The sequence below is a fragment of the Xenopus tropicalis genome, chromosome 1 (genome assembly GCF_000004195.4).
Source record: "Xenopus tropicalis strain Nigerian chromosome 1, UCB_Xtro_10.0, whole genome shotgun sequence".
NCBI lineage: Eukaryota > Metazoa > Chordata > Amphibia > Anura > Pipidae > Xenopus > Xenopus tropicalis.
Genome location: NC_030677.2, coordinates 177,637,766 through 177,654,992, shown reverse-complemented (window position 1 = coordinate 177,654,992; position 17,227 = coordinate 177,637,766). Strand labels below are relative to the sequence as shown.

General features: G+C 37.5%; 1 protein-coding gene across 3 annotated transcripts in view; it reads left to right on the top strand.

Moving 5' to 3' along the window:
- Positions 1-16,901, top strand: part of slf1 (SMC5-SMC6 complex localization factor 1) — a 40,852-nt gene extending 23,951 nt beyond the window's left edge. For 2 of the 3 annotated variants that reach the window (XM_018090793.2, XM_012968376.3), the window contains exons 13-18: positions 2,500-2,645; positions 5,768-5,937; positions 10,224-10,333; positions 13,163-13,255; positions 13,482-13,664; positions 15,981-16,901. In XM_018090793.2, the coding sequence (XP_017946282.1) occupies positions 2,500-2,645; positions 5,768-5,937; positions 10,224-10,333; positions 13,163-13,255; positions 13,482-13,664; positions 15,981-16,465 (1,187 nt within the window). In that variant the 3' untranslated portion in view covers positions 16,466-16,901. The remainder of the gene's footprint in view (positions 1-2,499; positions 2,646-5,767; positions 5,938-10,223; positions 10,334-13,162; positions 13,256-13,481; positions 13,665-15,980) is intronic. The other variant, XM_002933423.5, reaches the window with a different exon arrangement.
- The last annotated feature ends 326 nt before the right edge of the window (positions 16,902-17,227 follow it).

Sequence of the window (17,227 nt, the reverse complement as noted above, 5' to 3'; positions counted from 1 at the left end):
AGCTGTGAATTTGTGGAATTCTCTCCCTGTATCAGTAGTACTGGCTGATACATTATATAGCTGCAAGAAGGGGTTGGATGGCATTTTTTCAAGTGACGAAATACAAGGTTACGGAAGATAACTCATAGTATAAGTCTGTCCAAGAGCTGGTCCGATTGCGATCTTGGAGTCAGGACTTGGAGTCAGAAAGGATATTTTTCCCCCTCTGGGGAAAATTGGAGAGGCTTCAGAAGTGTTTTTTTTTTGGCCTTCCTCTGGATCATTTAAACTGTTCAGCAGGTTTTATATAGACAAAAAAGGTTGAACTCGATAGATGTGTATCTTTTTTCAACCTAACTTACTATGTTACTATGTCTGAATTACCTCAGATGGCACCCAAAACACACAATAACTGGGATGGCATCTGTTTTAAACACCTCTTCCAACTACTGAATTCCCCCTAATAGTGTATCATCGTCCCTTTCTGACCACCCATTTTTCTTTCCTGCCCTTGTCCCAGCACCTAATCATGTGACCATGTAGAAGGGCAGACCCAGCCCGGCAATCTGTGGATTCTGTTTGGGTCTCTGTGTACTTAAAATGCCAGGTCTGTTTTGAATCCCAGTCCAGGTCTGTAAAAGGTAGAGCATTTAGGAAATAATTACATATAGTTAAACCCCTCACAAAAATATTTAATTTGTGGACAGGCTCTTTGAGCCCCTCGGGTTGTTAAAGGTTAAAGGGGACCAGTCACCCAGACATAAAAAGCTGTGTAATGAAAGCCCTTTTTAGATTGAACATGAAACCCAAATTAATTGTATTAATTCATTATTTCATTTTATTAACACATCCATACACATTATTAAGGCATTTAAAAATCCCAGCTGTCAATGATATATTGCCTTAGGCATAGAGGCAATTTTTTTGCTTCATAAACACAATAGAAAAGAATTTGGAATTATTTCTTTAATAGTAAGGCTTGCGCATCTTCTTAATCATTTTTCCTTTAGCTCATTCCCAGTTTTCCCTCTAAGGTGTGCGCTTGTGTGGACGCACACAAATTTTGAGGCCTGCGCACACAACATATTGTGGTGTGCACAAAAAAACATCTGAGCACACTGTTTAAAATGTGTGCACAAAATAATTTAGGCTTTAGAACGTTAGCTGTTAGGAGAAGGGACTGGGGTGAATCTCTGCTCTGTTTGCTCTTTGTCTATTGTTAGAATATAAACATTTAGTGGTTGTTAGGAATGCACCGAATACAGGATTTGGTTTGGGATTCGACAGGATTCGGATTCAGCCAAATCCAAGGTCCTGGCTGAGTCTGAATTCTTAAAGGAGAAGGAAAGTCATTTTGGCATTTTACTGCCAGTAGATTCACCACATTAGTGCCACCTGGAACACTTTATTTATTCTGCAGAAAGCATTACCATACCTGAGTAAAGAGCCCTAGAAGCTTTCTCTGTTTGCTTAAGATTGCAGCTGCCATTTTAGCTTGGTCTTCATAGCTTCCTGCTCAAGCCTTTATAGCTCAGATTACACATTCCTAAGGGAGGGGGGGAGAGAGGAGGATTTTTCTGAGAGGAAGTCAGATACCCCAAGAACATGTTTACATTCTTTTGATAGAGGACTCAGTGCAGCGTTTCTGTGAGTGCTTACGGCTGTATTTACATAGACCTTTCTGATAAAGATTACTGAGTTTTCACCTTTCCTTCTTTAAAATCAGGGGACTTTTGCTCACAGGAACATCCTTCTATATAGCCCTTCAGGGGCCTGTTTTGCATATGCAAATTTGGATTTGGTTTGGTATGCGGCTGAATCTTTTACTACAGATTCAGGGTTTGGCCGAACCCAAAGATAGTGGATTCAGTGCATCCTTAGTTGTTGTGACTATTTTACACATGTTAAGCTTTTGTCCCAGTTTATTATGATTTTCTTTTATGAAGCCAGGCTGGTGTTTTGTACCATCTAGTGAATAGTTTAGAGACAGATTCTAGGTGGCAATTACTTTGCTTATCGTAGTGATGAGCTAAACTTTGTCAGGTTCCGCTGTGAAAAAAATGTTTTGCGTTGAAAAAAAATGTGAATAAACACCCATTAACGTCAATGTATTTTGAGACCAAGTACAAGGTACTGTTTTATTATTACAGAGAAAAAGGAAATCATTTTTAAAAATGGAGTTTTTGGGAGATGGTCATCCTGTAATTCTGAGCTTTCTGGATGACAGGTTTTTGGATAAGGTATCCTATTCCTGTATTAGGGTCTATGGGGCAACTAATTAACAATGAAGATGATGGTCAAAGTGGTTATTTGAGTACACATATAAATTATATAAATATAATACTCTGTAGCTATTCTTGTATTTTTGCAAACAGCATTTTAACAGTCTTCTCTAAAATTTGTAAACTGGTAAGACTTCCTTGTGCATTTTGCAGCTCTATAATATAACATTGCTTTTCAAAAAAAAGCACTCAATAATTTTATTACAAGGATTTTTTCAAGTAGCCTTTTTCATTTCAGATTTTTCAATGGAAGAGAAAGAAAAGTTCATCTCCTCTATTGCTTCTCCATGGCTTCAAATGTTAGTTGCAGATGTGATATTTATAAACCTTTGTATAAAGCACAATGTCAACATTCCCCCTGGACCTTTATCTTTAGAAAAACTGGTAAGTGGATTTGTTTTTTTTTTAGTTTGACCATGAGAAATGTGTTATTTAAACATCTAAGGGCAATGGTACACATTGTTTCATAGCTCCCGTAGTTACCCATGCAGGCAGCTAGTTTGATTTTAATGGCAGAATTCTTTCATTATGCAACCAAGATAGGTTTCGAACCAAAAACCTGTGTGTGTGCATTTTTGGACTTGTGTGTTCTGTGTCAGATGGTTGCCGTTAAAGTCTAAAGCTATCTCTATAAGGTTCTAAGCAGCACTGGTGTCCTTTCCTGAGATTTTGCCAAGAAGATGACAACTGAGACATTAGACTAAGCCTTGACCAAAATGTTGGTATCAGCTGTGCTATTTTATTATCTTTAATGTTATGTCTGGGTTTTATATCTTTTGCCCATGTCAACTCACAACACATACGCATAAAAATGTGTATAATAAAAATTTAAACATGAAACCAAAATTCTTTTTTTCTTTTTATCTATGCCTCCGGCATAGATTCAGGGCAGGCAGTTGCTTTCACTTTCCATCCTGCCCATGGATGGGTATGCATGGGTATGAGCATGGGCATCGGGTCCCCCATTCCGGTGCATGCCTTAATAACAGTGTTCACAAAATGGGGCCTGCGTGTTTGCAGTCATTGAGAATTCCACGACTGAAGGAAACAAGATTTATACAATTTATATAGTGTAAGTAAAGTTTATTTTGCTCAACTAGAGCAATAGAAAAGAATTTGGAATTATTTCTTAGGGTGACAGGTCCCTTTTAAAGTATATAGATAAACATGTCACAGGTCTCTCTATTTTACGTTTGGTTGGTTTAACAATGTTTTGTCAATAAATATTTGTAATTTTTATATTTACTTTTGGCCTGAGCGCTTCCCTGTAAGTGTCTGTTTCTATTTTTGAAATTATGTTGTTGCTTTCATGTGGCTGAAGGTAGGTGTGAGATTTGGCCTCTGGGCTTCCACATTGCTGCAGGTGCTTTGACTTTGTTTTTTGTTCCTGTGATTTCCCTTTCTTTTTGCTTTGCCAAAGCCAAGGTTTCCTGTCTTGTACAGCTGAGTGCATGCAAATAACACATAGCACTGCCTATAATAATTGACACCCAAAACAGCCAATTTCTGGGAGCTAAATGTATTTCTAGCTCTGAAATGAAATATGAGAAAGCTAACTACTAATCACACGATGTTTAGAGAGACAATATTGTAAAGAGGATATTCTCTATGGTAGAGACAATATGGAATAAATTCCATACTATTTATTTTACACATTTTTTTATTTAAAAAAAAATTACCTTTATAGATATGTCTCTATATCTTGTTTAAGATGAGAAGATCTTTGGCTGTTACCTATGACTGGAGGATTATTTAGTATGTCAGGAGAGCCCTCTTTCCCTCACCTTAACTGCACCAGTTTGCCCCTCACCCCCCAATATGCCCCGTTTTCCAAAAAGCAGAGCAGCATAGCAGGGTTGAAAAAAGCCATCTTGTACCCCTAATTCTTCTTTCACGTGTTATACCTGGCACTAAGCATGGTTAATATCAATCCAGACTTGACTTCAACTGTGCATGCTCTGTATTGCAAAAAAACTTGGGAGATGGCTGCCTTTGTGAGATGGTGCCTTTTAACCCCACTGTACTGCTTAGATTTTTCTGAACGGATGAGTAGAACAGGCCATATTTGGGGGTCAAATTGGTGTGTTTCAGGAGGGGGAGGTCTCACAGGAAGTGCTACTTTTTCTCTGAGGCTTTCAAACTCCTTTAAATACAAAAAAAAGTTTAAGCAGCAACCAAAAAGGTGAAAACTGCTTTTTTACATTTATATTACAGATATAGGACCTGTTATACAGAATGCTCATAACATGGGGTTTTGGGATGAGGGGTCTTTCTGTAATTTGGATCTCCATACCTCAATGGAGAAGGAAAGGCTAAGTCACTTGGCTGACCCCGAGCTGGTGCCCCTGTTAGGAGAGAACAGCACCATCCCGGGGTACCTGTAGTGAGTGTTTCCTTCTTCCTTGTTCTTCTGCGGCGAAATCCCTGGGCCGGCGCATGCGCATTAGAGTGAAAAGCCGACTTTGTTGTTAAAGTTCGGCTTTTTACTCTACTGCGCATGCACAAGCGCGCCAACAAGGAAGGAGAAAGCACTCGCTACAGGTACCACGGGCTGGTGCTGTTCTCTCCTAACAGGGAGACAAGGGGGTAAGTGATTAAAGTCACTTGGGGGTGCCTAACATTTTGGCACCCCAAGTGACTTAGCCTTTCCTTCTCCTTTAATGATTGTTTTCCCTCCAATAAGAATGAAATATATCTAAGTTGGGATCAGGTACAGGTATGGGATCCCTTATCTGAAAACTTGTTATCCAGAAAGTTCCAAATTACGGAAAGGCCTTCTCCCATAGACTCAATTATAAGAAAATAATTCTAATTTTTTTTAAATGATTTTGTTTTTCTCTGTAATAATATAACAGTACCTTTGACTTGATCCCAACTAATGTATAATGAGTCATTATTGGAGGCAAAACAAGCCTATTGGGTTTATTCAATACTTAAATGATTTTTAGCCGACTTAAGTTATGGAGATCCAAATCACAGAAAGATCCCTTATCCAGAAAACTCCAGGTCCCAAACATTCTGGATAACAGGACCCATACCTGTACTAACTACTGTTTTATTATTACAGAGGAAAAAAAAAAATTATGTAAATTATTTGATTAAAATGATGTCTTTCCCGATGATGTCTAATTTGGAGCTTTCTTTATAAAAGGTTTCTGGAAAACTGATCTCTTACCTGTATATGGGATAGAAAACCCTTTAATTGGGCCATTGGACTATTTGCCAGAATATAGGGGCAAGTGAGTTTCTAGCTGTGATTATAGGTGCCAGCAGCCAAGCCTGCCTTTCTCCAGGGTATACAGCTGTGCACTTTTGGTTGTACAACAGGAAGGTTTAAAACAAGTTTGTCCTAAGAATTCCATTTCCTTATTGCTAATGTAATAATTCATTTAATCAGTACATTATTTTAAGCTGCCATTCCTTGCCTAATGTAGCAACATTTTTACAGACTGTGTAACTCAACTGTGGTGATGTTTGGGATTTATGTTTTTCTCATTTTGCAACAGATTTGTACATACATACCAGCTTTGTGCAAAGTGGGAACATGTGGCAAGGAAGTGCAGAAACTGAAAAGAAAGCGGAAAATAGGGCAGCAGCGTTGCCTGGAGTCTCAGAAGGCTTTACTGATGCTAAATGGTGAAAATAACTACCAAGGCGATGTGCTGCTTGATCTGCCGTAAGTAATACCTATAACATCACCATTTGTCTGCTGTGGGGGACAGCCTCTGACCCGACACATATCTTGAACTTTATGTGACCTACGCTCTTGTCTGAAAATATATCCAATTGTCAAAAATGCTTTTACAAAGCACATAAATATTCCCTGTACTCTGCCTGCTTAAACTTGTACTGAGGACAATTTGCTGGAGCACTTAACTGGTTAAATCACATGCTATTTATAAAAGGAGACACTTAAATAATTTAGGAATGGAATGATTTTTAATCTATAATTATATATTTAGTTATAAAACGAAATGTTACTGACACAAGAACAGTTTGTGTAGCAAACTGATAAAAGATGTGCAACAGAGAGCTGAGAGCTGTCCAAATGCATAGATTTTTAACTTAGCTTAGCTCTAGAATTAAAGGTCTAGCACTTGCCAAGGTCAAAACAAACAGTGGACAAAAAAAAGCCTGGGGCATGCAGAGGTCTTTAGAGGCATCAGTCGAAGCTGTGGTCAGGATTGGAGAAGCCAGACAGGTAGGTTAGTAGCAAGTTTCCTCAGTAAAAAACTAACACCAAACACGCAAGGTGTGAGCTCAAAAATGAACATAAACAATCAAACAGTAGCGAACTGTTCCTTGTCTTCCTCAGCCATGATAATAACCTTGACAACAGTAGTTTTTAAGATTGAAAAAAAGAGACCCTACAGATAAGTTCACACATTTCCTTAAATCATTTGTAATTTTAAGGAATGCTCTGAATCCAGAATTCGGTTTGGTATTTGGGCAGGGTTCACATTCAGCCGAATACCCAGTCCTGGATGAACTGATTTTTACCACTTCTGGATCCTAATTAGCATATGCTAATTAGGACTCGGGTCGGTATTTAGCCGAATCCATCGGGATGCATTTGTGGGTTCGGTGCATCCCTAGTAATTTTAGAAACTCACATGAACTGCTGAGAGGTTTTTTATTAAAAAAAATTTGATCGCATGAAAGTTTTATTATCTGAAATGTTTGACTTCGTTTTCTCAAAAAATTGAGAATTTTGGCAATTGATTTATAAAAGTTTGGAGAATATATTGCTTTTTTGTGAAAAAATTATGAAATTTACACGGACGTTCATTTCCATGAATCCTCTTTAATTGTTCTATACAGGAATAAGTTCCCCTTGAAATTGTGTATGTGAAGCATGTGTTTAACTTCCCCTTGACTATTCACTGACTATTCTTATATTTCTTTGTGGGTTTTTTTTTTAAGTATAAAACTCTGCAACTTAAACCTGGCGTGCTTTTTATCTAAAAAAAAAAAAAAAAAAAAAAAAAGTCACATAAAGTTTTATAAATCTCGTTTTTGGTATTTAAAAAAAAAAAAAAACTACAAATTTTTTGAGAAATATTTGAACTGAAGAAGCCAATCAGATGAGTGATGGAACATTTTCCAGTTGTTTTAGACTTAATTCTACTAGGTATTGTTAGGCACCCCCAAGTGATTGTAATTACTTATCCAAAATCCTGGGCAGTGCTGCTGTTAGCAGAAAACTGCACCGGCCTGGGGTTTTTCTGGGAGCTGTCTTCTTCCTGCATCTTCTTTCTTCATGTGGGTGCACATGTGTGGTAAAGTGAAGAGCTAAGTTGGCTTTTTTTTTTTTTTGGCTCAACTGTGCATGTGTTGGCCCCAGGGTACTGAAAAAAGACGGAGCAGAGGAAGAGGATCGCTTTGTGGTGCTCACAGAAGTACCCCAGACCAGTGCAGTTTTCTGCTGCCAGGAGCAATTGCCAAGGGCATCATGTAACTAAATACAATCACTTGGGGGTTCCTAACATTTGGCACCCTTACGTGATTTACACTTTCCTTTAATGTTGTTTTTGTATTTTAAGGACTGTGCCATATTTATAAAAATGTGGTAAAAGGTTAAATACCAACAAAAGTTGTAAAAAAAAAAATTAGTGTGAAAAGGTGTGTTTTTTAAAGCTCTGTTGTATTTACTTATGATTTATCACAGTTATTGCTAAAATTGGGTATAATCCATTAAAGGTTAACAGCAGTAAACATTATTCTTATAACTTCTAGTTCCTTATTCATGAACTTAAAGGAGAACTAAAGCCTAATGAAAGATCGGTGCCTCCAAAGATGCCCAATAGCTCCCCATCTTCTTTCCTGTTGATTCACTGCACATGCTCTGTGCTGCTGTCACTTACTGAGCTTAGGGACCCACTCACAATATACTGTATGTATAGAATATAAACCTCATGAAATAAAGCTGATAGGTACAAAATAATGATTATTAGTACATGGGAGCTCTGAAACCAGTACAATTATCATCAGAATATAAATATAAGCCCAGTAGCATCAGCTTATATTACAGGCCAACCTACTTTTTTTCTTGATAGTTTGCGACGACCCCTAAGCTTAGCTTCTCAACAGCTGCCCAGTGTGCACTGAGCATGTGCAGTATAACTGACTGACTCCTAACAAAATCCAAGATGGGGAGCTCCTGTGACAGTTCTGAAGGCCTGGATCGTTACCTCTATAGAGATGCAGAACATTTAGGCTGCAAGCTAGCTAGGCAGCAAGTTCAATATATGAATAAATTTTTAGGGTTTAGTCCTCCTTTAATGAAGGTAGGATCATATCTAACCAAAGGCAGAAGCCAATGAACTACCTGTATGTTTTTGGAGTGTGGGATGAAACCAGAGTACCTAGAGAAAACCCACATAGACACAGGGAGAACATACAAACTACTTTCAGATAGTGCCTAAGCTGGAATTGAACGAAGGACCCTGGCACACCAAGGCAGAAGTGCACTTCAAGCACACCTGAAAACCTTATTTATCAGAAAAGGGGAAGCCCCAAAAAATACCACAAAATATGGGACAAATGGCTAGACTGGGCTACTTAAAATATAATTGCACAATGTGCAGCTAGGGACAATTAGACAATGGATCGAATACTGCTAAATTGTGCTAACTCACTTCTATATTGATGCTGTCTACTAAATGTATACAAGATACTGTTGGTGTATACTCAAAGGTTATTGTATTTAATGAAAGTAAATACTGCATTGAATGTACTGGATGTTGTGAAATTAAATCTCCAATAAACGCTTGAAGTTAAAAAAAAAAAAAAAAAAGTGCCTACCCACTTAGCCACTATGCTGCCCACCATTTAAAATTTTCTTTGTATAAAAAAAAAAAAGGGAGGTTTTCTAATGGAAGTATAAGCCTATCAACTTATTTTTATGGAATGCTAATATTACTGGGAAAAAATGACTTGAACCTTTATCTACCCATCAAACAAATATAAGGAAACAGGTTTCTTCTTTTGAAGAAGCTTTAAGAAGAGTAACCCTTAATACATAATAAATACAGCCCAATCGGAGGCAAAAAATGACTCTACTTCCCTACAATCCAAAAGGCAAAGCAGAATAAGAGAAGCACGGTGAGTTAGTGAGAGCAGACAGGACAATGAAGTAGAAGTAGGTGTTTGACTTGAGGAAAAAGATTATCCCAGAAAGGCAGGATAGAAGGCTGCTTTTCCCAAATAAGTGTGTTTTTCATTGCTTATAGGTGGCAGTTAGAATGGTTACAAAAGAATTCCAGACAATTGGGGCAGCTCCACTGGAACCTTTATGTAGAAGTCATGCTGTAGAAGACTGAAAGGGGAGAGCAGTTATTAGAAAAATGTGAAATAAAGTTAGGACGTTTTACCATTAATTACATGGTTTTAAACAGAAAAGAATCAGAGAATGAACCCTGATTAGAATTTCAAGAACTGCTCAGATAATAACGCAGTTTCTAGGAAAAGTGTCATCTGAACAAAGCAATTTTATATTTTTGTAGTAAAACTTACCAGGTGGTTTAACTGACCATGGTTTAACTCTGTTTAGCAGCTGTATTACTGTTATGTGTATATAGTCTTTAATCAATGTCTTCACCATGATGGTCATATTTTGCTCATAAAAGAAGAATTTTACAATTATACATTCAATAGCAAACTGCTATTTAGGGAAAGTGGGGAATTCTATTGTATACATATATAGGGGTGCTAATATTGCAGACAAACAGGACCAGAGAAGACTTAAATAAACAGCTCCTGCCCAAAGCCAGATCCATATGTGAAATGTATTAAAAAAGTGAGTTATTGGAGGGGTACTTTTTAACCATTGTTAACAATTGCTTGTTACAGCATATGCCTACCTTTTTTGTGACAGATTATTAAAACATCCCTGTGATACCATTTGTATGCACTTACACATTTATCTTTGGTCACTTATCATTAAACATAAATCTTATTCAGCAGAGTTCTTCCGAAACTTAGAAGAAAGAGTGAGAGTGCATCCGTATTTGCCAAAGAAAATCTCCCTTTATCAGATCAAGACCAAAGCTTTAGCCGCCATAACACTAAAGGTACTGTTAAATTGTTTCTGTCGTGATTGGAAAAAAAAACATTCTTCTTCTCACAGTAGTTCTACGGGGTTATGTAATAAAAGGCACTGTGTTTGCCCAGGAGCAGTAACCCATAGCAACCAATCAGCAGGTAGTATTTACTGGTCACCAGTAATCATCTTATTGGTTGCTGTGGGTTAATATTGTTCCTTTTATTACATATGGGGCTTTAAGTCACACTGGTTATATACAGTTATATATAACTGTTTTATATAAATAAAACATTAATGTGATTAACCCAGAGAACAAAAAGGAATAAACATATCTTGCTTCAATTACATTTATGTATAACCGAACTGAAAATTTGTAAAGATGTGTACTAGAAACTTGTTTAGACATGCATGTTCTTTCAGCATGAAAAAAACAATTTTGGGTAGAGGACCCCCTTCATTTGTTTGGGGGTGTTCCCTTTAAGGTCTTCAGATGGGTGAAAAAACAGGTACACCTTTAATCATCAGCCTGGCAGCTTGCATTTTGTAGACAAAGTCCTAATTTTTTAGATTTTAACCTGTTAACCTTAGTCTAAATCAGTGGTGTGTGTGGCACTACTAACCCCCCCCCCCCATTCCCCACAACTGAATCACTTTAAGTTCCTATACTATTATGTACAACTCCCAGCACCTATACCTGCTAGTCTCCCAGCACCAGTCCCAAAACGTGTGAAGTTCCATTCTCACAGAGCAGTTCCATCTTACCCAGTAAGGATTGTATGCTTGCCCTATAGATTTAAGGAAACTAAGAACTTTAGGGCTGAGACACGGGGAGATTAGTCACCATGTGACAAATCTCCCTTGTCGCGGGCAACTAATCTCCCCGAAATGCCATCCCACCGGCTAGAATGTAAATTGCAGGTGGGATGGCATACGTGGTGCCACGATTTGCCGAAGTCGTCTTGAGAGGAAACTTCCGCGACTTCGGCAAATCGCGGCGCCACGTATGCCATCCCATGGCGATTTACATTCTCGCCGGTGGGATGGCATTTTGGGGAGATAAGTCGCCCGTGACAAGGGAGATTTGTCGCATGGCGACTAATCTCCCCGTGTGTCAAAGCCCTTAAGATTTGGGGATGAACACAAAATTGGTGTTTATTGACCAGTTATTTCTCTGGAATATAGAGTAGGAGATTATAGTTGATTGGAGTAAACGTTCTGGGGTGAAAATCATTGAGTCTATTATTATTATTGGTCTTTAGCCCAAAGGGTTGTGCCACATGTGGCATATTTTCCAGTTATGGATAAATGTCTGTCACTACTCACAAGACAGATTTCAACCCGAAAATGCTCAAATATTTTCAGACTGATATCTAACCCTCCAACACAGTGACAGGTTGTAGCCATTGACTTACAGAAACAGGGTGGTTGTGAGATGTAGTGGTATTTTGCTTGTGGTGAAAATTTAACCCTTAGAACTCCTGTCCTACTGAATAGCCGTCCTACTGAATCAGAGTTTTTGTGTTGGAATTAAAAAGGCTATTTCATTTACATTAGGGCAGGCTGTTCTAATTTAAATGAAAATGCATAAGGATAGAATTTAATTGGTGCATATGCATAGGACCAAACTGTAAAATATATAAGGATATTATAAGTCACAGAGGAGTTCCATGACCATATAAAAGAACAAGTGCTTTTGTACAATTCATGGAAATTTGAAATTATTTCTAATATCCTCATGTTTTACAGTAGGGGGTACTTTTTTTTTATTGTTATTTCTGTCACGACTCACTGGAACTTGTCCATTGTGTATTATATCTCTAAGCATAGATATAATATTTTAACTGATGACCTCACCAAACACTGTTTTTTTAAATATTTAATTTGCAGTATATTCATGACTGTTATGTAATATATGGTTATGTTTCCCTTTTGGAGTTGTGAGGAATCAAGAGCACTCTCACACTAGAAAATCACATGACTGCCAAGGGTCACAAAGAATTGCCAGTGAGAATTAAGCTTGTGTAAACCCCAGTGTAGAGGCAAATCATTTATATTATCTGTATTAAACATTATCCAATTTTAAAAGGGGTTGTACTGAAATAGGTGGGCTTCGTTGTTGACACCCCAATCCCACTGTCAGTGTGTCTGCCTTGCTTTTCTATTCAGTAGGTAGGGGAGCTTGCTCATATATATTCATTGAGCATCCCCTTACTACAGATATTTACGAGACTCCACATTCCATCTGTGTCAGTCTCCTCTACCAACTCGTCTATGGTAAATCCACCAAAGTTTTACAGTATGTAAGGCAAGTGTTCATATACCAAATCTCTCTTCATTACTTTCACTGTCTTTCTTCTTTTATTAAAAGCAGGAAACCACTTGCTACAGGATTCTAAACTAGGAATTATCCTATGCTGTGTGGAGGCACTCGTGCTTGACCAGAAACATCCATTTCAATTATACCATAAAGGCCCTATAAAAAGATAGAACATGCACTAGAGGTTCATGAATAGTTTTTAAGCAGTGTAACTGCATGCTTTAAACTTTCATTGCCTGAGAAGCTTGTGGTTTTGAAGCTTGGTTTTTTTGTGCTTTTATGGAATGTCATAGAGCTTTAAATCTTCAACTAAGAAAAGGAGGGGAGATGAGGAAAGTAGTTTCACAGTTGAACAATACAGCACAGTCCCTCTGCCTGAGTTTCTGCCTCTGCCAGGAGTACTGGGGTATTTCCTTAAACATGGATTATTCATCACAAACACCCTAGACAGAAAAATAAGAAAAATCCTTGTATATGTTCTCATTAACACATACATTGGCACACAGTCAGCTATGGCCATCTTCTCATCTTTCCATGTAGGTGAGACTGCCTTACATACAGCCTGCAGGAACAACAAAGTGAAGAAACTCATTCTGCTCCTCAGTCTGTCTGGAACTGAAATAAATGTAAAAGGTGAGCTCCTATACTGAAATTGTTTGGGAAGTGCCTCATTTATTATCATTTGCCTCTTGCAATGAACCCTTATGAACAGTTAATGATTTAAAATGGACCTGCTATGCTAACATTGGCTATTACTTTATTTTTACATTAGTGATGCATGCTTGTATTACCTTTGCCTACGTATTATTATTTTATTCTTCTTATTTTTGTTCTTATCTTTATTCTTCTTGTATTGCAGACCATGCCGGCTGGACGCCTTTGCATGAAGCTTGTAACCATGGCAGCACAGAATGTGTCCGTGAAATTTTGCATCACTGTCCAGAAGTAGACTTGCTTAGTCATGTAGATGGGGTGACTCCCTTACATGATGCTCTGCTGAACGGTCATGTTGAAATCGGTAAATTGCTGCTTCAGTATGGGGGTAAGTAGATGTCTGCTAAGTATGCATTCGCTAATGTATTTTTTATCATTTATATAAGTCATTCACAACTGTAAAATCACATTTCTGTTGAGTCCATTTTCTAATGTGTTTTCTTAAGCAGTCAATTTAATACCTTGTGTGCAATAGTTGTGGCTTTTATGTATTTTGTTCATTATTAATCAATACTGGTTGTGTTCATACATAATGGTATTTTAGTGTATAAGGGTACATGCTGTGTGTATTTGGGAAATGTCATTTTGGCCTTTGGATCAGTTTCTGTGTATCTTTGACCTGACAGAAAAAGTTTACCAGATAAGAATGCTTTTAAGTGTGTTTTTATATAATAGTACCTGTAATATGTTCTTCTGTTCATAGTGTCCTAAAAAATGCATCATGAAACCTATCCTTAAATAACCGTACTGTGTTGCTTGGTATCACCATGAGTGATGTTAAAATGCCCCATAGTTGGACTTAGGTGTTTGCTTCTGAATGTACTTCCCATCTGCAGGCTTCTCCTGCCCTCTAAAGGCCGCTTTGTGTTTTGTAGTGGTTGGATACAAACCTTGTTCTGTAAATCCAGATCATTTTTCACTCTCTGCAGATGTGCCATGGTCAGCCTTCTAGGTTTCTATCAGTAGAGGCATCCCTGTGACATGACAAGCCAATAGCTGGCTACTCTTCTATCAGTCCAGGGGAGGCAACAGCCAATATTAAATTAGACTCAAGTTCTTCAAAGTAAATGATTCAGCACTGACGGTTGTGCAGCTTCCCTAGACTTGTGTGCAGAATAGTGAGTGGATAATAGTGTTTTCCTCAGGGAGAAGATCGACTTGAACTTGAATTCATCAGGGTCTTCGAGCACCATTTCTGGCAGCAGGCAGACTCCTCTTTGGCTTTTGTCACATCCTGGGTATTGGCCTGTCAAGTTATTTGACACAATTATGTTGAGAACTGCATTAGAAATTCAAGGTGTATTTGTGAAGTCAGGCTGCGCTTTTGCTAAATACACAAACATGCCTTATTTTATATTCTCATGAATCTGCCTCACTTTATTTCATTATTTAGTATGCTGGAGATGTTACTGCTGCTTTTGCAGAGGTGGTTTAGGTGATTAATATGCCCCTTTAGTATAGCAACTTATATTTTGACAGCACTGCAGCTTAACTATCTCCTTACCAGTGGGCTGAAAGCTGACTTACAGTACATTTCACATACCTTTTTCTGCTAAGGGATGGGACTTTTCTTAAAAAAAAAAAAAAAAAGGGCATTGAGGATATCTGTTCATGTTGTAATTGTTTTTAATAGCAAGTGATGTAATTATGTGTGAAGTGCCTGCCTATGGCTATAGTTAAAAAAAAAATCTATACTTGTGGAATATGAACTTTATTCTTACTTAAATTCACATGTTTATCCAAGTTAAGCATGAATCCCTTAGAATAATCAGTAGGTACAGGGGTGGAATCCCTTTTCTCTGTAATAATGAAACAGCACCTTGTAGATAGTCCCAGCTACAATATAATTAATCCTTATTGGTAGCAGAACAATCCTATTGTGTTTAGTTTAGTTTTAACTAATTATCCAGTAGACTTGTGACATGAAGATCCAAATTACAGAAGGGCTTCTGATCCAGAAAACTGTAGGTCCTGAGCATTCTGGATAATAGATTATTGCCCCATGTTTACTTTTAATAGAATATTATATATATGGACCTGGGGTTTTCCAGATAAGGGATCTTATAGTAATTCAGATCTCCTACCTTAAGTCTACAAAAAAAATTATATAAACAGTAATTAAACTCAGTAGGATTGTTTTGGCTCCAATAAGGATTAATTATATCTTAGTTGGGATCAAGTACAAAGTTTTATTATATATCAAGTACTGTTTTATTATTACAGAGAAAAAGGAAGCCATTTTAAAAAATATTTGCTTATAATGGAGTCTATGGGAGATGGCCTTTCTGTAATTCGGAACTTTCTGGATAAAGGAACCCATACCTGTATAGTCATTTTGCATGCTTAGATTGGTCACTAATTTGCTCTTTTAATTTTTCCACATGGGATGATTTCAGCCAGAGAAGTTAAAGATTTCCCAAACTGTATGTTTGTGCTGCGCCATTTATGCGCTCCAGTGCTGCTCTCTGTGACGTAAAGAGACCTCTGTATATGCACAAAGCCCCCTGGTATCAGACATGCAAAGGCCTGTTTATTTTGCATTTGCGTGTCATTTCATAGTATATTGCGCATACAATACATAAGCTTCCTGGTGATGAGACTACATTTTGAAAATGTAAGAAAAAATCAATTTCTTGTGTTTCAGGACCAACTCTTCTCCAGCAGAAAGACTCTTATGGGAACTTTCCCCTGGATTATATTGCTTCACCGCAGTTAAAAAGTGAACTTTTTGATGTTGTCCAACTGAATGAAACAATTGAAGATTTTCACAAGCACGCGGCGCTGGAGTATGACAGCCACAAAATAGAGTTCATGGCGTTCCTGCTGTCGAGAATGTTGCTGAATTTCCATTCCCTTTATGACTTGCCTGCAAATTCACATGCTGCTAAGATGCTTTGTCCAAACGCAGCTTTCTTTATTAATCATATTCGATCTAAAGAAACGAGGGTTTCTTTTGCAACCTCTTTTGTTGAATGCTATATTGAAAATGTAGTCACTCTACAAAAGCTAAGTGACCTTCCTCCAGCAGTTCCTGATGCTCTTATGCACACTGGCGGCATTCATTTACAAATTTTATTAGCCACTATTCATACACTGGCCTCACATTCATCAGCAATGGAGAAAAAATAAGAGTTTTTATTAATGCTGATAGTTTGAGGGTAATTTTCTCTTACGCACTACACTGTTTTTGTGAGCACAGTATTCAGTAGCATGTCATACCCAACTACCTGTGCTAATTGCTGCACTTTGTAAAGATTTATAATAATAGTGCCAAAGGGGGTTTTCAACCATGGTCACAGTAACTTTCTAAAAATGTTATATACATAATTATATATGTATATATTTGGTAATGTTCTAATATTTGTATAAAGCTTAATTTTACAACTACCTGGAAGAAATGAAGGACAAGTCTCCATATGAATGTAAAGCAGTAAAAAAAAGGAAATCTAAATAAGTCAATTTGCATCTAGAGTTGATTGCAAAATATTTCACATTTTGTATTATGCAGGTTTTTCTGTAACTAAATGCAGCAAGTTATAGGGATAAAACCCCTAATTATTTGTCATTTCTTTTTATATACTTGCACAGAAACATATCCAAGCACACATGCAAGCACTGGGTGTTCAATAGATCAGATTATCTCTAGAAAATCTTATCATTAAGGGTATTTGCTTACTTTAATGGAACCTCCCACTCATACACTGATCAACAATGGCACAGCTACCAATCTGCAGTTGATGTTTACTGGTCTAGCGCAATAGGGCAAAATTGGGTGTCATTCTTTACTGAATTGGGAACAGTTTCTCGATAGTATGAACTGGCCTTGTTTGTGTTTAAGAGAAACTAAATAAAAGGGAAACTTACACTCCAAAGATATAGGGCCCGATTCAC